General features: G+C 30.6%; 1 protein-coding gene across 1 annotated transcript in view; it reads left to right on the forward strand.

Annotated features, from left to right (window-relative positions):
- LOC129220018 (UBX domain-containing protein 6-like) overlaps window positions 1-20267 on the forward strand; it is a 62207-nt gene that overhangs the window by 33890 nt on the left and 8050 nt on the right. Inside the window, exons 3-5 of the mRNA XM_054854347.1 lie at window positions 360-447; window positions 2882-3073; window positions 17097-17500. Coding sequence (XP_054710322.1) covers window positions 360-447; window positions 2882-3073; window positions 17097-17500 — 684 coding nt within the window. The remainder of the gene's footprint in view (window positions 1-359; window positions 448-2881; window positions 3074-17096; window positions 17501-20267) is intronic.

Here is a 20267-nt window from a genome sequence, read left to right on the forward strand (position 1 = left end):
CCCACATTCCCCTACTTATATAATTGTTTATGTGTGCATATGCATTTTCAAAATAGCATAAATAATTTGGTAATTCAAGTAGCTTAAGCAAAGTTTTCTGTATAATATATGAAGCTAGAAAAAATGAGGACTGGACATAAAATTACAGTTTTCAGATTAATTTTTTGATAAGAAGTTTGTCATCAAAAATGACTTGAGGTTAAATTGAAAGTCGGCAAAAAACAACTCTTAGATGTAACCTACAACTAACGACTGCTTTCTTCGCCTGCTGGATGTAACCAAAGGATTGTTCTTTGCTTGCAACACTGCTTGTTATAAAAGTTGATTTGTCACTTGCAATTAAAATAACTATTTTTTAGGTCATTGCAAGCAACCAAAGCTCAAGCTCGGAAAGAATTGGAATTAGAAAAATCTGCTAAACTGAAACAAGCAACTGGCCCTAAAGAAGTATATCTATTTTTCTTAAACTGTATGCTAAAATCTGATACAAGTTTTAATTTTGGCTTACTTCATAAGAAAATGCATTTTTAAAGCAAAATTAGTACTGAAATAAATCCGATGGGGTTGTTTCCTTCAGTCAGAAGTACTACTTTTAGTCACTGAAACTGATAGAATAAGCACAAAAAAAAAAAAAAAAAAAAGAAAAAAACATGAACACAGAAAATACTTTTATTTTCCCAACAGTTATTTTTTAATTCATCTTTTAAAATGTTCGATTTTTCAAACAAGGCGTGGTCTTTATGACGTCAGAAATGATGCACTTGGGCGCATCTTTCTATCTCGTTTCCACGTTATGATAATCAAGAAGTGAACTAAATATGGCTCTCTACGCTTGCTATCAACCGTATCGTTGCCAATACACGTGAGTAAAGATGCAAATTAAATATTTTGCTCTGTGAATGGCAACAGTGAATAACATTTCATCATTTTTGATGTCATCGGCAGAAGCGTAAACAATGAAATCTCAGCCGTTAAAGACATTTTTTAAAAATATTAAACGTAAACAAATTATTTAAAAAATGGTCAAATCCCATGTTTTTAAGCATGCTCTATCAGAAAAAAAATACTTTTAAAATTTTGGAAACGACCCCTTTGTTTTTTCTTTTCATTTCCATCTTTCACTTCTTCCAGACTATTTTTGCTGTCCTGGAAAAAATACCCCACATTAAATGACTTAAATTTTTCATAAAAATTGTGTTAAGTCATTAATTTCAAAGACATCTATTAGTTAATGTATTTTTAATTGAAATCTTATTTCTTTGTAAAAAAAATTAGAAGTTTTCTTTTAAACACAAAGTATTATTATATATTTTTTTCAACCAATGTCAATTCAGGGCTATCACGGGTGCTGGAAAGTGCCATAATTTGCTTCATTTCAGTGACCTTTTGGGCAAGGTGCTTTCTTTTTGATTTTTTTAAAGCAAATCCTTAAAGAATTTTTAAAAGAAAACTTTCCTTTTTTTCTTTGTCATCTTTCTTTCTATTTAATTTTTAAAGCCCATTGTTTATATCTTTCACTAAAGTTAGGAATTCCAGTGAATTTACAGAGGAAAACTGAGTCTTTGTTGATGTTTCGTATTGATTTTTTTCTCTTTCAAAATTAACATTCATTCAATTTTTTTTTTTTTTTTTTTGATGATTATATATTATTCATTGCTCAGAAAAGTTTCCCATTTTTGTTCATGTTTCAGTTTGGTTGAGCAGTTATTTCAGTAATTGCATAGTTACCAGCCTTTGTGCATTACCAGGATTGCCAACTACTCCATATTTTGCAGTTTCTCTGCAATAACAGAAATTCTGCAAATAAATTAGATTGCTTTGTATATCTAAAGTTCATTAAACAAGCATTTTCATGCAATAATGTAAATACCCATCTTTTCTGACATTACATTTCTTGTTGGGATTTTTGCTGACACATACTATTCGTTTTTTCCTCGTCCCTTTAAATATTATAATTTTTCATATTAATTTATATTTATAGTTTTAAGCTTTTAACTAACAGCTTCATTTTTTAGTGCCATTCACTCTTTCCTATTTTTATTATATTTTGTCATTTTTACGTCATAGTGTCATATTGTATACGTATGGGAAATCAAAGTTGCTTGTGCCAAAAGAATATTATTTAGTTTTATAAATGTGTTTTACTTAAACACGAATCATAATTTTTGTGTTTTGAATGATTATTAAAATACAAACAAAAATCTTATTCAAGTAGTTTTATCTAGTTTTTTAAATGATCTTTATACACAGTAGTGAATCACTCTACAAAATTGCAAAAATGCATTAGGCTTAAATTTTGCATTTTTGCTCTTAACCTTTAGGTTATAGTGCTATTTTTTAAAATTTCATTTTATTCAGCTTCAGGGCTCGACTAACTAAAAGTGAGACCCAAGGCCCACGTTGCTTTGGAGCCCCCCCCCCTCTGTTCTATTACTTTAAGTCAATGCAAAGTAATGTTAAAACATTTATTTAAAAGAAGAATTTACTATTTTTACAAAAATACATGATTTTTTAATGCTATGCATAAGTTTAAAATAAAAAAAAATCGAGGCCCCTTAAGAAGATGGGGCCCCAGGCCTAGTTGGCCTGTGTGGTAATCAGGGCCTGTTCAGCTTTATATTTTTTGTACTTGTCCATTTGTTACTGGGATCTCCAAGAAATAAATATACAAATGCTAATAATACATAAAAAATGAAAACCTTATAATTTTTGAATATTTTGATTTTTGTTTTGGAGTAGGAACCCTGTAATTCATCTTTCGAGTCTCAAAATTCATTTGGATTTTTCTCATTACATAGTTCTTTTTCATACAATACCATGCTGTTCTGTTTTTTATATTTTTCTTGTTGAATTAAATTTTCAACTCTTATATTTTATTCAGGTGATAGAGGATAGCTGCCCAGTATTAGCAGTGTCTGGAGTTTTTTTCACTTGTCCCATGATAGGACCTGAAATTTTACCTAAAGATGAAATTGAGTCACGAATAAAAGAATTTTTATATGCACAGTTGGAGGAAGAAAGAGGACTAACAGCATGCTTGATAATTCATACCTTAAATAAAAATAAAGAAAAGGTATGTGTGATTTTAATTCTTTAAAATTTGAAACTGCAATGCAGTCCAAGCATGCTTATAAGTAAGAAAAAAATGTGTTACATGTTCAGGGTTCTCACGGACCCTCAAAACCCCCTATAAAGAAAAGGCCTTATTTGTAAGTATTGTTTGGGGAGACCCTCTAAAGACCATATTTAGTCGTCAAAAACCCTATTTTTTTAAAAAGGATTTGTGTCATTCTATATGTCAAAAAAAAAAAAAAAATCTCAACCTAAATTCTCAGATTTTTATTAAACTTTCAGATTTGTTTAAAAATCTATCATTTATAAGTGATGTGTAATTATTTTTTACATTTGTTTAACAGCACTTTTTTTTAAAAAAACTTGCCAGCAGTGTTTTAAAATGTTTAATTCAAGTTCTATGGGAGCAACAGAGTTGTATAATAACTCATTTTAAGGTACTTACGCACACTTTAATTTCATATATAGTTGAATAATTTTCAAGAAAAATCTTTTTCACAATTTTAAATAGTATCCATTACATTTTTTGAAAAAAATATGATCTTAAATGTATTTTAATGAACACATTGAGAAATTTTCTGAGTGACTACGAATGATTCAGTAGTTATTGCAAAAAATGTGGAAAAATTTTTACTAAATTTTTCCTTTAAACGTTATAGCTCATGTTTTATGAAGGCAACAGCAACAATTAAAAAGCAATAATTTTCGAGAAAAAATGTTTTCCACAAAATTTTAAAACCTAAAAATTCAAAAAAAGAAAAATAAATAAATAAATACTGTTTGGTTTTTAATACATATTTGTAAAAAAGTCAAAATATTTTCAGAGAGAGACCATAAAGGGTTCAGCAGTTACTAAAAAAATTCAACAAAAATTGCAGTCATGTGTCCTACTTTATTTGCTGTAACTGATGATCCTTTCATGCTCCCATTCTGAAATTCTCTGTATTCATTAAAATCCAATTAAAAAAATTTTTTCCCAAAAATTGTAAAAGACACTTATCTTTTAAATTTTTGAACTTAACATTTTATGAAAATAAATTCCAGTCAGTTATTCAAGTTACATAAACATATTTTAAAAAATGTGCATGTTATTGTCTTTAAAATGAGCTATTATACAACTTGGTAGCTCCCATAGAAATTAAATTACATTTTAAAGCACTGCTGTCAAGTAGAAAAAAAAAATGCTAACAAATTTCAAAATTACTCATCAATTATGAATAAAAGGTTAAAAAAAAAAAAAAAACAACTTACAAATGAATTTAAGACATCAGAAAGAATTGATGTGCACCAATGGCGTGAAGTGTGGTGCTATATAGTTAAAAATGTGCCAGAAAAAGGCCATGCAAAGGCCCTATTTTTCATCTGCTGGTAGAGTGGAAACTCTGATGTTGTCTTGCCTTTTCTAATTTTTAGAGGGGGAGGGGGGGGAAGTAATTACAAAGCCAGTAATGTGAAAAGCATTTAACGCTAAAAACTGAGGACTGAAATGTTTTTTTTTTTTTTTGTTTAAAGATTTGTACTAAACTGTACTGCTGTATAAACTAAACTGCTATATCATTTTGTGAAAACTGATTTTTCACGTTGAACATATTTTACTGTATAAGAAATGCAAAAGCTTTCAAACTACCTGGGTTATTTGCCAAGCTTAAAGTCCTTGATAATATGCTCAGATTGTTGCTATGTTTTTTTTTTTTTTTTGATGCTCATTAAAAATTTTATGCGAAGATATTTTCATCCAAAATGGCTTAATTTGACATTAAAAGTTATTCAATGTTTAAAGTTTCCAAACCAAGTGATTGATTGAAGCAAAGTGAAGTGAGTGCAGACAGCAAGAGATTATATTTTTGATCTAAATGATTATCAGGGTTCGTAAGGGTCATGGAAATCCTGGAAAATTTAGTGAATTTCAGACCTGGAAAAGTCATGGAAAATTGAAATTTTCGTTCAAAGTCATGGAAAATTATTTAAAGTCATGGAAAAATGTCCTGGGCAAAGAGAAAGTAACAGTTGCTAAAAGAGTATCAGAAATATTGAATGATTTAACAGTCTTACATGTTAAAACTGGAAAATTGAACGATCCCAAAAACAATTCTGAATTTTGAAATCTTATTACACCCACTTCTGTAGCAGCCGCTCGTCTTTTTTTGCAATGTCATTTTACTGCTTGGACATCACTCATTTTGCATTTACTATTATTTTCAAGACTTTTTATATTCTGTAGTACCGAACTTGCACATTCCTGATTTTGCCATGCTCACTTTAAAAAATGCAATTCAATTGCATCTGAGTTTGTTTCCATCACTCGTAAAAACTTTATTACTAAATTTATCACAGTTTATCTCAATTTGTTGAAAGTTTTAGAAAATGAAGATCTTTAGTCAGGTGATAAACACAGAAATAGGGGAATTCTAATACTCTAAAACAGTTCTGCCCAACATACTGCCTGCAGAACTCCATGCGACCCACTGCTACGTTCAATGTCAGGAATCAAACCCTATGTTCAGGAATTTCTGAACCTACTAATTTATATGCATTTAAAAATGTGCAAATAAGTAAACAAGAACATTTGAATCAGAAGATTTACTCGCTACTGAATATTTTTCCTTTTTTAAATATAAATATCTGGTTTAGAAACATGAATTTACTAAAGAATGGCTTTTCTTTAATGAACCAAAATACTGTCAAGCTATGTGTATGCTTAAATGCAATGCTGGTGCTAAAAGGCAACCTTTGAAGCAAATGTATTGAAACTTAGTAATGACTCATTCACAACCTCTGTCCCATTCATTATCAGTCTACCTGTTTATAAAGATTATTAGACATTTAAGCACCGTTATATTTCATTCACTGTAGTTATACTAACTTTACTAAAAGTTATATGATGAAGACAAATAAGAATAGTTTAGTTTTTAGGTGTACACTGATATTTTTTTGATCATCAGTAAGGGCTTCGATGAGGTAGAAGCATTCACGTAGAAGTTTCGCTAATGCTCATTTTCAAAAAATTTCCAGTTTGAAATTAAATAGTACTATTCTCTTCATGTAAAAAGGTCATGAAATTTTTTTTATGAAATCATGAAAAAGTCATGGAATTTTTTTATCCAAATAGAGTATGAACCCTGGATTATGTGTGTAATTATTACTCACAATTTACATTATAATCAATTCAGTTACGTTTTTGGCAAGATTAAAAAGCTTGTCCCACACAAACTGATACCAGGACAGAGTCGAGTGTAATAAAAGCTTTTACTAACATTTTATTGCTGCTCTGGGAATGTAAATTTTAATGAGTTGTAAAACAATTTGAGGCAGCTATATAAGCCTAGTGTTTCCGGCAGAAAAAGGGACAGAGTGCTTTCAGATAAAAGGACACTTTAAATCAATTGAAAGGCATTTCTATTTCATAATAGAAAAGGTGCTTTTTAATAAACTTTTTCGAGTACTATATGCTTACAAAACCCCAAGTATTTTTAATAAGTTTTTTTTAATAATGAAAAACTTTTTAACATTTAGTTTTAAAAGTTATGCAAAAACATTCAGATTTATATTCGAATTGAATTTTATTGGATAAGTGGAATGAAAGAGTTATATTTCAAAGCCAGGCTCAGGCCCAGATAATATACTGTGTATAGAGTTTATTCAGTTACCACTCTCCCTCTGAGGTATATTCAATCACAAATAGCAACTGATCAACTCTTTCAATGTTAATTTGCAACAAACCTTTGCCAAATGCCAGAAATACTCGATTACACTGTTCAGCAAAAAAAAAAGAAATATATTAATTTGAATTTTTGGCATCTTGAATTTAAATTATGTTTTTCGCAATCACGAGCGTGTGTGTTTGTGTAGGCGAATTGTGTGTGGGTGCGTGTGTGTGTGTGTATTTATGCATGTGTGTGAGTGTTGTGTATGCAGTGCTGTACGTGTAGGCGTTCGTGTGTGTGTGTGTGTAGGCATATGTGTTTGTGTGGAGGCATGAGTGTGTGTATGCATGTGTGCGTAGGATATGGACGCCTCCGACCAGGAGAAGCGGATAGCTCAAGACCAGGGGATAGCCGCACCTGGAGGACGGCGAGTGGTGGTGCTGCAGAGGCCTCTGGTCCAAGCTGAAAAAGGAACCAGACGCCAAAGACTCAAATGTGAACAATAAGCAATCGTGATTGCTCGAAGAAAAAAAAAACCCTCAGTTTTCCCCCTATAAATACCAATTTTTTTTTAAAGGCCCTCCAAGTTTTTTTCAATTGTTATTAGTTTTAGAGCAATTTTTTTTTTTGAGGTGAAAGGAGCTTTATATTAACTGCTAACATAGTTTTGGCAGGCAAAAGAGGTTCAAAGTTCAAGATCATAGACACCGATAGCAAAAAAGTACTTGGGGGGTTACCCCCCCCCCCCAAATACTAGAAAAATTACAAAAAATGATCTTTTTTTCTGCTTTTTAAAAAAAATGTTTTTAAAAGAAATTTCAGTACAGAATGAAAGTTTATGACTTGCTTCTATGACTCCTATGTCCAAAAAACTTTCGAGATGTAAAAAAAAAAAACCTTTTGTGAATGTCGCAAGTTGCATACGAGTTGAATCGCAGGTCTTCATTCAAAAACATTCTTCTGGCTAATTCTTATGTAAAATAACCCCTTGTTTCCAAATACGACCATCTTTCCCCCTGTCATGCCCCCCTTTTTAGAACCTCCTCTGTTTCAGAGCCATTTGTTTTTAATTTAGAAGGAGAAAAGAGCATTACAATAACCATAAACATTATTCTGAATGACTAGAGATGTGCAAAGCTCAAAATCTTGTGCATATGTAGCAAAAAATAAAACTTGCCCCCCCCCCCCAATGAAAAATGGGGGGGGGGGGTACTTTTCTACAATAATCGGTTTGTGTAGGAGGAAAATGCCGATCATATTCAGATTCAGGAGGTAAATTTGCAGAAGAATAAGCCGGAATAGCCTCAGAAGTATTTGAGAGTTTTTTTTTTTTTGCTGCACAGCGTGTTTGAGAGGGGGGGGGGAGCTGCTTTCCTTTTTGCTACATTTACACAAGATTTTGAGCTTTGCACATCTCTAGTCATTCATAATACTGTTTATGGTTGTTGCAATGCTTTTTTCCCCCTTCAAATTATAAAAAAAACTCTGAATCAGAGGAGGGGGGGGGTTTCTAAAATGGGGGCGTAATGGGGGATAGGTGGTCCTATTTGGAAACAAGGGCTCATTTTACATAAGACTCGGCCAGAAGAATGTGTTTTCGAATGAAAACCTGCGATTCAACTCATATGCAACATGCAAGATTCACATGATAGTTTTTTTTTTTCATCGCGAAATTTTTTTTTGCTGCACAGTGTTATTCGAATATCTAGTGACCTGGAAGGTCATGGAAAGAAATATCCTTTCTGATATTGTTGCAGGAATCATGCAGTATCTAGTGGGGTAATGTTTCTTGGTAAAGGGTGCCTGTGTAACAAGGGCGAATTCAGGGGAGGGTCAAAGGGTCAGCTGACCCCCCTGTGACAAGAATTTTATTCTGATCATTATTGAACTTCAAATTTTTAGATCCCAAAAAATCGTGCATGGAACTAATGTTAATCTTTTTTTTTGTTTGCTTCTGCAAGGGCACGCATTGACGCGAATTGATCGATCGACGAATTTCGACGCGCTGAATAGCACATCGAAATTCAAAGGATATGACTGAGTTCGTTTACTGAGCTTATGCTATTTTGTGTTCATTTTCAATAGAAAAAATGCCTCTAATTAATGTTTTTTCAGAGCACTCAAACAGCATGTTGTGTGTGCTATAAAATCTCAGGGTTCGTACGCTCCGGGAATTCCGGGAAAACCGGGAATTGTCAGGGAAAATAACACTGTCAAAAATGTCAGGGAAAAGTCAGGGAGTTTTCAAATTTTGTCCTTCAAATTTTTTTTTTCCATTTTTTCCCCAAGGAATTAAGTACTATGAGATCTAGTCTTCGTTTTTATTGTGATTTCACGAAAAAAATTGTAAATTTTTATCTAAACCGACGCTGGCACTTAAAAACTGCAATCGAAAAATGAACGTTTTTTTTTTTCACAACGAAAAATGCGCCAAAAAAGTGAAGATTTTCTTGCATGGAGTCAGTGAGGGGAACGCATTTCTTTCTACTCCCTAAAGTTTTAGATGAGTTGCCACAACATTCTGTTCGGTTCAGGGTTCGTAAGCTCCGGGAAAACTTGGAATTATCAGGGAAAATGACTTAGTCAAAAATGTCAAGGAATTTTCCAAATGTGTCCCCAAAATTTTTCTTTTCCCAATTTTTTCCTAGGGAATTTCGTTTTATAAGACCTAATCTTCATTTTTATCGATGTATTTAAAAAAAATTGTAACAATTTTAAAACAATGAAAAAAGTGGCGACCCAAAAAATCTTCAGCAGCCGCCATTTTTGGCTCTCAGTAGTTCCCAAGGGGAAAAAAATCAGGTGAACAGCAATTATGCACAAACTCAACTGGAGAAAAGACAATTTACTGCTTCGGAAGCACAACCTGTAGATGGGAGGGTCGATCGGGGAAAATCGTTTTTTTTTTTTTATCGGAAAATCATTTCAGCTACGTGTGAAACGTAGTCGCCATCTTTGGTCATTCACAAGATGGAAGTAGATACGATCCAAAAATGTCTAAGTTTCTAAAAACAAAGCAGAATTGGATGTTTTCTTTAATTGAAAACTGATGAAAACAACAAAAAATGGCCTGCAAATTGTTTTTTTATTATTATTTGAAATAATTTTCTTGAGAAATGAAAAATTTTGTTCTTAAAACTTAATCTTATCCTCACTGCCTCGGACGCAAATGTGATAAAAACTTTTCAATGAATTGTATTATCATGAAGATTTATTATTTTTTAATTGTCTTCATGCAACAAATTAAAAAAAAAGTTATTTCTTATTTTTGGGCATAGCCGCCATATTTGGTCATTCCCAAGATGGAAGTACACAAGACTTTTTCAAGTGCCTAAGTTCCCGAAAACGGCATTGGATGTTAATTGCAATGCAAACTATTGAAAACAACACAAATTGTGCCCTTTTTTTCCGGATAATTTGTAATTATTTTCTGGAAAAATGCAAAATTTAATCTTCATAACATTTTTTTTGTTTTAATTGATTTAGACTCTTATATGCTAAATACTGACTATTTTGCTTTTATTGTAGTTTTTTAAGGATTATTAATTATTTATTACTACTTTTATACTACAAATCCAAAAATCTACTTATTATTTTAAATTTTTCACTTTGTCGCCATATTTGATCGTTTGCACAATGGAAGTAGACTTAAACTTCCAGAAACAGAATTGGGCGTTTATATCAATGTGTAATATTGAAAATAACATTAAATGTGCAAAAAGTTATGAATTTTTGAAAATTAACTATTACTTTCTGGAAAAGAAAGTTTGAAATTTTAATGTAAGCGTCCTTTAATATGTGAAAAAAAAAAAAAAAAAAAAAAAAAAAAAGATTATTGGCATTAGCCTATGATTGGCGGATGTTGATTTTTGTTACTATGCATTACATGGTATGCCGATTGATGCAACAAGTTAATCATATTTATACTGAAATTTAGCATTGCATTTTGCTCAATATGTTTCGTGTAACCTACTTATAAGAAAATAAAAAGTATGGTAAACCAAAAGCGGATGCTAAAAGGTTGCTGCAGGACTACAGCAAAACGCTATAATATTACGCGTGACATCAAAGAAACGCTAAAATAAGTTGAAAGTACTCTGTTTTCAACAAATAGTAAACAAATTAAAACAATTTTGAACAAAATGTTTAACAAAAAACTTAAAATTTTGACAGAGAAAAAAAACGAAAAAAAAAACAAGTTTTTTTTTTATCTAAGGGGAGAAGTTTCAGTTCTGCATCGCTACTTTAAACAATTTTAATTATTTTGAAAATATTACTATTTAAACTTAAATTTTGAATGAAGCGAGTAACCTGGAATTTTCTAAAAAACAACCTGGAAAACCTGGAAAAGTCAGGGAACTTTTTTTAACCAAAAGTGTATGAACCCTGTAATCTGTATGTAACTGTATCCAACTATTTTAAAGCTGTTATCTCCTATATTTAATGCTGACGGTAACGTGACTAGCCTATCTGCCAAACAAAAAAGAAAAGTTGGGATAATATGATTCATGGCATAGGTTGTGTTGTTGAAAAATTTAAGGGGGGTAATTTTAGGCAGAACAGTGGCCACCATCATTCCAATCAATCCAATTGTCATGTGAAAAATGCAAATTTCAAAGGGAGTCTACAAGTTTACTTGTAATGTGAAAAAAAGTCAGAATAACTTCTTAATGTGATGCAGGCTTGGAGTAATCCCCGATTACGTAATCTGAGTAATCGATTAAGTTTTTTCTGTAATCATAATCATAATCGTAATCTGTTGATGGGAAACTCCCGTAATCGTAATCGAAATCATAATCAGGATTTTCATGCGTAATCGTAACTGTAATCTAAGTAAAATAATCCGTAATTTCCCCCTTGTAATCGTGTAATCTTGACTTTCTAAAAGTGAAAAAATTTAAGCTGCCCTTTTACTAATGTATGAAAAGATAACATAGTTCAATAGTAACATAGAAAATGACTTCTTTCTTTAAACGGCTATTCAGTGCTCGTCCCCACTCCTCCCTGTTTGCAAACAAGAGTCATAAATCGAGCCCTATCTTAAGTGTTTAGTACAATTAGTACCCTGGGGGCGCCTTTGACAGGAAGCTTCTTAGGAACGTTTTCCCAAATCTTTACAATTGGTCATTCATCAGTTTCCCTTTCATCTGTCAATGTTAGGCAATCAAGCAAAGCACATTGCGCCTCAAAATCTTATTTTTGCAGAAAAAGTACAATGATATCAAAGCTTCATGTAACAAAAAGCTTTTGGGTTTTTTATACTTTCATGAGAAAGTAGTGAATGACTGAAAAAAGATTTTGTCATAAGAAAACCGAATTCGCATTTGTGTTTCAGTGATTCTTTAAACACTCTTGCCTTTACACGTATTGCATTTATTTTTTGCTACATGACATCTAATCTAAAGAAACCCTGGTGAGTAAGATTTTTTTTTTTGTATGTTTTCAAAATAATTTCTCGCATAGCTTCATCTTAAATGAATGTTTATATGGTTACAACTGATATTATTCCTAATAAATGAGTATGTATGAAAGTAGAAAGTTCGCATGGATAGATTTTATTATATTTGCTTATGTTTAATTGTATCAAGGAATTAACACAAATTTTGAAATTCAATTATCTTTTTATGCCACATTTTTAAAGTGAGAAAAACTGCACTTCACTGCTGCATTAAAACTGTGATGTATAAATATTATTATAAAATACTCATTTATGCAAAAACAAACTGTATGATTAAAAGTGGAAATCATAGCAAAACATGTTATGCCCAATCTTATTTTTTATGAATGTTAAGTTGAAACCTTTTAGCACCTGTGAAAGTGCAATTTCTTGAGTGTCTTTAAGTGATAGATTCAAGAATGAAATCAAAGCATATGCAAATAGCTTATCATACATAGCTTAAATGATCATAAAATTGATCCTGTAGAGTTGTTGGGGTTTAATACTCAGATATATCCTTTTGGGTCATTCCATGTCAAGTGATCCAAAGTTTTTCCCTCACCTTTTTGTATTTCTCTGAAATTTGGCTCATCGATTGTACCCTTTGAGGTAATCAAAAGTCCAAATTTTTAGATTTTTATCTCTATTATTTTTTTATTTATGACACTTTGATTTTTCGAAAAACCCGCTTTTTTTCATGGATGCTTGAACATAAAATGGATGATAACTCAGCACCAAATATAGATAGAAAGATTTGGTAAAAAGCATTTTAAAGTACATTAGTTGCTGTTTAATGGGATATGCAACATGACTAATTTCAAAAACATTTTAATTTTTAAAAAATAAAATTTAAATTTTAAATTTATATTTCTCAGAAAAGGTATAATGAATTTTTTTTTAAATTCTCAAAAATTTTTGTGTATTTTATCTTCATTTGTGCAAAGTTTCAAGTTGGGATCTCAATGAGATCATATTTTTATGAATTTTTAAATGAAATTTGACTTATGAAAAAATGACATTTTTCAAATTCTAACTAGTTAAATATGGGGTTCTTTTACTGGGGATGGTCTAGTAAGTAGTAATTAATCATGATTATGCTTGAAATGAACTGACATGACTTTGTAGATTGGTGCCCCCCCTCCCCCTCCGCCACACAACCACTTTTTATCTTTTTTTTTTTTCAAAACTATTTAAAAAAAGCCGGCACGTAGGAGTTATAACCATAATAAACTGGGACGCAAGCTGCTAAACATCAGTAGTGACTAAAGCTTATAAATGGGGGGGGGGGGGGTCATAAAAGCTAAAAGTCAGAAAAACTGAAGAGAGCCACTCATTTGCAGCTTTATTTTCTTTCGGAAAGTGGGACGGTAGGGGGAGGGGGGGGGGCAATCTGGAATGAAACATAACAACATGGAAGGTTATGCTCAAATTAGCAAAATTTGTTTGATCTATAACTGCTTTTAATATATGTATAAGTAGATCTCGCTGCATTGCTCTCGTTTACAAGTGAAATTAAAAGAAAACTAGCATTAAAGAAAAGAAAAAACAGCTGTACTCCAAATGTTGTAGAAAGACAGTTAGTTTTATGCGGACAGACATATGACCTGATACTTAGATTTATTTTTAGTTTAGTGTAAAAAGAACGAAACAACACGGGGGGAAACACTCCTATTTTGCTGTGATCTTGGGGCAAACTATTTCCTTCCTCCATCCAAAATTGAAAGTTGGTGCAGGGGTAAGGGACGAAATGAATTATAACTTTCCTTATCAGACAGTGAAATAATCAAGTACACTTTGTGAAGTTCGGATTGAAAAAGAAACACTTGGTCTGAAAAAAAAAAAGCATCAGGTGAAGCGTGATACTAGTACAGTGTTAATCGTATGTGTGAGTGAGTGTAGGGGGGGGGGGATAATATACTTTGTCTTGCTTTGAAGATGAACATTTACCAGCTTTTTATATGTTTACTATTCATTTTGGTTTTTTATTCATTTATTTATTTTTTACATTTTGAAAATAGTTTTGAAAAAAAAAAATAATAAAAGTGGTGGTGCGGGGGAGGGGGGGCGGATGCTTGCCAATTTACAAATTCACGTCAGCTCATTTCAAGCACAGTTATGATCAATTACTACTTACTAGACCATCCCCAGTGAGAGAATCCCATATTTAACTAGTTAGAATCTGAAAAATATCATTATTTCATAAGTCAAATTTTATTTAAAAATTCATAAAAATATGATCCCATTGAGATCCCAACTTGAAACTTTGCACAAATGAAGATAAAGTACACAAAAATTTTGAGAATTTTTAAAAAAAAATTCATTATACCTTTTTTGAGAAATTTAAATTTAAACTTTCAATTTCATTTTTTAAAAATTAAATTTTTTTTAAATTAGTCATGTTGCATATTCCATTAAACAGCAACTAATGTACTTTAAAATGCTTTTTACCAAATCTTTCTATCTATATTTGGTGCTGAGTTATTGTCCATTTTATGTTCAAGCATCCATGAAAAAAAGCGGGTTTTTCGAAAAATCAAAGTGTCATAAATAAAAAAATGATAAAGATAAAAATCTAAAAATTTGGACTTTTGATTACCTCAAAGGGTACAATCGATGAGCCAAATTTCAAAGAAATACAAAAGGGTGAGGGAAAAAATTTCCCAAATTTTGGATCACTTGACATGGAATTACCCTTTTGCTAAAAATAATATACTACCCAAGTATTTTTTTTAATTTCTGCGTCATCTGCTCCAGTTCAACGATTGTTTAGCACTGTTGGAATTTTTTTCACTTCTCAAAGAATGAGGAAAAAAAAAACAAAAAACAAAAAAACATATCTTTGAAGTATTAATTACACTCAAATGCATTTAATTCCTTTTTCCTTTTTGAATTTTCAATTGTTTAGTTCCGTATCTTTTATTTACACTTTCTGCGTATTTTATTACATTGCAGTTTTTCTGCATAAAGACCCCATAGGAGGTTCTTTTTTTTAAATAGCTGCGTATTAAATTAACTGATAATATATTAAATAATTGAGAACACCACACAAATGTGAAATATGCCACACAATTTTCAGAAATTATAAGCTCTAAAATGTTGAGCAGTTCAGCAGTAAGTTATCGCCCTTAACCCAGGGCTAAGGCAGAACTACTGCAACGGCAAAATAATGATGAACAGCTGAGCTGAGCCAAAAACAATATGCACTGTGTATACATTTGAATAAGAGTGTGCCTATACCTGTACAATCATCATAACATTGTGTAATGTACGCAGTTTGAATTTTCTAGATGTTTTTTTATCTTTCATATATTGCTCTTTTCCTGCAGCAGCGCAATAATACAAAATAAAGTCTTTAAGTTAATACTACAGTTAATATTAAATCAAAAATCATAATTTTCATCAATTACATTGTTGATGCAAATGAGTAATGTATATACATTATAAAATAAGTCTGTAATCGTAATCAAAATCATAATCGGCATATTATAGTCGTAATCGATTACATTTTCTACATAATTGGACAATTGCTGTAATCGTAATTACGTTTTTCCAGAGGATTATAATCGTAATCGTAATTGTAATCCCCATTTTTTTTGTGCCCGTAATCATAATCGTAATCGATTACATTCCCTTGTAATTGACTCCAAGCCTGATGTGATGATTTCTGAAGTACAGTTGGCTCTCTGTTCAACAACTTTCTTTACTTAAGGGATTACAGTACCTCAAAAATGATGAAATCATCAAAAAAAAAATTTATCGCTTATTTCAAAACTAAAAACTATTCTGAACACAGGAAAAAGTTTCATTGCTTTAGTTCAAATAAATAAAAATGTATGAGTGTTTTTTGGCCATGCTCGCTATGTGTTCTTATGTAAAAGAAAAACTTTAAACTGCTTTTTCTCGATGATGGTATTTTTGTGTTTTCATGTCATTAGAATCCCTAAGGATTGTTTTCTATTAAAGATACAGCTTTAAAGTAATACTTTTTGCAATTGGGATAACATATTTGACAAAACTGTGCATTGGATAAGCATTTCATAATTTACTCAAATGCTTAGAGCATGTTAAACCTTTAAAAACCATTTAAAAAAAAAAAACTGATTTTTTTGCTAATTAATCACAGAAAATTTTCTAATAAACTCATAAGCAAATGAATGCACAGATTTTTAGAGATGACTATAGTGATCGTTTACCAAAAAAAAAATATATATATATATATATATATATATATAAGTGCAAAAATAAAAAAGCCTTTTAGAAAAATTCTGTTTCAGGACACATTCTACTTATGAACGATTTTTTGTGGGCCTTTGAAAGTTGTTAAATAGAGAGCCAACTGTATATTCATGGTGTATTAATAAGACTTTCATGTTTTGAAATAACTCTTTGGCCATAGATTATTTTCCTTCAAATTAATTCTTGTTTCTAAGTTTTCTGTTAACATGTTTTTGGTGATACTAGTGTTTATTTATGAATCCTTCATTTTTTAAATGTAAATAAAAGAAAAGTTTTTTTTTTTTTTTTTTAGTTTAATGCTAGTTGCTGCTTTTTTTGTGAAATGGTTTAATTTTAAAGAAATGTTTTTTTTTTCTAATTAAACAAGATGTTAAGATAAAATTTCTCTATTTCTAGTTTAAATCCATAGTCAAGTGAGTAAGAGCAGTATGCAAAACATGTGTCTTACAAAATGGTTATTACTAAGATTTTTTAGTAACATTGCTATAAAACTAGTTTTTTTTTTTGCTATAAGACTTTTGTGTGTGCTACAATTGTGAATTGTTAGTTGATCTGATACAAAACTCAACTGTGCTATCAACTTTATATTTCTACTGGTACAAAGTGAATTTAAAATTAAATCTTTATATTTTTAAAAATAGTAACTATACTGATGTGGTTATTATTAATTTTAATTATTTTCTCATGATACCTTTCATTTATGATAGGTGCGCATTGGTGTTGAAACCCTCACAAGGTATCTGACTAATATCATAGATAACCCTACAGAAGAAAAGTTTCGAAAAATAAGATTTAAAAATAAAATTTTTCAAGATCGAATCTTGGATCTGGAAGGAGCATTTGATTTTCTAACAGCAGCTGGTTTTGTACAAGAAACTATAAATACGAATGGAGAAAATGAGGAGTACTTTGTGTTTCCAACTGAAAACTTAGAAAATTTAGAAAATTTGCAGATACTTAAAGAAGCACTGCTAAGTGCAGAGAGAATTAAACCTGTTCTTGATAGAAATTTGAAGGTGTTAAGACTTTCACAAACTGCTGAGCAAATAAATTTGCCAAATGAATTTTTCAATTTAACAGCTGAAGAGGTCAAAAGAGAACAGGAAGCTAAGTAAGATATTTTTATTTATTCAAAATAATGTTTTTCAAATTATTATTACAAACAGTTTTTAAAGAGAAGTTTGAGCATTTAGTTAATAAAAATACAGTTGGCTCTCTGTTTGACGACGCTCTATTTAACGACTTTCTCTATTTAATGACGGCTTTTCAGGGTCCTAGATGGTCCACTACAGTGTTAAAAGCATTCTATTTAAGGACGATTTTTTGTGGTCCCCTGAAGGTCGTTAAACAGAGAGCCAACTGTAATTATTAATGTTTGGTGAAAGTATTTAACTACTAAATGCTGGGATTATTCTCCTTTTTTTTTTTCATGGAATTAAGCATGTTTGCAATAAATATGTAGTAAATCATCTTTCCATCTGTTTTCATCAATAGTTACTGAATATCGGCGAACATGGAAAATTGTCGATTTCCACCATGATCAAATTCGGTCATGGAAAATCATGATTTTCAGCAAAAATGCTTTAAAATCATGAAAATTGGCTATTGGTCTTGGATTTTGAGTTTTAAAACTTACAGACTTACCAAATTTCACACATTAGGATTAAAATTTAAGCAATTTGGTTGTTTTTAATGTTTTAATATGTCAGCCCTGATTTTTTATTCAATTCAAAACCTGATTATATCTGCTTCTATAAACTTTGTTCATTTTTGTTTATTCTGTGATTCTAAATACTTGGACATGAACAATTTTGTGTCTACTACTGTTTTTAATCATTCTTATATTTTTAATTGTGTAATTGAACACTTAACACTCATCAGTTTGCCAAGCCCGCTCAAAACTTTTAATCCATTTGCATTAAGCTGATTCTACAAGTAAAAACTATCATTAAGTTTCACCTGTGTTTATCTTAAATTTTTGAAGATTTAAAAAAATAAAATTGATCAAAAGATTTCATTAAGAACATTTAGAATGGCAGTAGACTCTGAAAATCATGGAATTTTCAGTATGAAAACTTTTAAGAGTCTGGGAAAGGTTGCGAATAACTTAAAATTTGATATTGTCTTCATCATTTGTATGCAACCTTTCCTAAATTTCCATCAATAGATTTTGGGGATATCATTATATAAGTGTTTTATTAAATATCTTTTGTCTTGTTAAAAATATAGTAATAAAACACCATAAGACAAAATTTTTCAATTCACTGTTTGGAGGTGCTATTCTGCTAATACTTCAATCATTTTAAACAATGGAAGTTTGTTTTCATATATGCAAGTTTAGTATGACTAGTTTTATTATTCATTCTGATTATTTAATTATTGTGAGTTTAATTGCTTTTAATAAATTATTGGTAGTTGTATATTTTTTTGAAAAAATGCTAGTTTTCAAAATAATTATTCAGTTGTTTATTTGTTTTTATTTCTTTGAAAATAAAATATTTATTTAAAAATCTCTTAAAGTAAAGAGGAAAAAAAATGCTTTTAAAGCTGACTTAATGGTTACCTATTCACATCATTATTGCTACAATTTTGAATATTCTTTTGTTTTGGAAATTACTTTTTAAATTAATACTTTTATTCAATATTTTTTGGAATGGAAGTAAGATTGTTTAGTCATAAATCAAAAATTCAATTCATTTACATGCAAATTTTTGTAAAATTTATCGTATATCGAAAAAATTAGCATTTTTTTATATATTTTTATTTATCAACATATTTCTTTAACAGCGAGCAGTAAATTTAAAACTCTGCAACTATTTGTATTTGATGGGCATCACTATAGCTGGGACTAACTTAACTGAACAGTAAACATAATTGTGGGATTAGGATCTGTATAGCCTTCACGATCCTGCCAAGTTAGGGTTGCTCTAACTATAGTTACTGTTGCATCAATTACTTTTTAGTTATAATAGTAGCACAGCTAGTTACATTTTGTTTCAATTTGATATTTTAGAAACATATGTGCAAAGCATAGCCCAGATAGTTGAAATTTTATTTTCACAAAATATTAATTTGGACAATTCATGTGAAATATGGGTTTTTTCCAAAAATATTATAAATCAATGATTATTCCCTTTTCGAAATTTATGGTGTACTATTGGTGTTGCTGAGCGATATATGATGGAAAAAAACTATTCCTGTTATTTAATTAGACGCGTCTTGCTTAACCTCACTATCAAGATCATTTATACATGTTGATGTGTGTTAAATTTCAAGATATATGTGTTTTAAATATTTAAGTCTTCTTCTTCCAATCTGTTTTCAGCTTTAAAAGTGTTATAAAAAGTTATAATATTTTGTGATGTGAAAAGAGATATCATTTTTGGTTTATGTACTTATCAAGTTTTTTTTTATTTATGTTTTTTTTTTTTTTTTTTGGCATTCCAGGAAAATCTGGTGTGCAAAGTGGGCCATGCTTGTAGCTTGATTGCCAACCCTTTTGGACATTTAACAGTACTTATACAAAATTTGCTGAAGTTGTTACTCTAATTTTGAAATAAAAGGCTTTCTTTGACACCGTTTCAAGTTCCATGTTAAATTAAATAATAAAGATAAAAGATATATTACTTTTTCCTCCCAGGAATGAAAGTGCAAGGAATCACCAGATAAGAATTTGCTGCAAAAAATGTTGAACAAGCAGTGCTGCAAATTGTATTAGGGGCTGTTCATGAATGATGTCGCACATTTTTTCATCATTTTTGACCCCCTCCTTCCTTGTCACGTGTCAGCTGGCATGGATTTACGTACAAGCTAAGCAAGCTACAGCTTAGGCCCCCCAACTCCCGGAAATTAGCATGATTCGTTCCAAAAAAAAAAAA

The sequence above is a fragment of the Uloborus diversus genome, chromosome 4 (assembly GCF_026930045.1).
Source record: "Uloborus diversus isolate 005 chromosome 4, Udiv.v.3.1, whole genome shotgun sequence".
NCBI lineage: Eukaryota > Metazoa > Arthropoda > Arachnida > Araneae > Uloboridae > Uloborus > Uloborus diversus.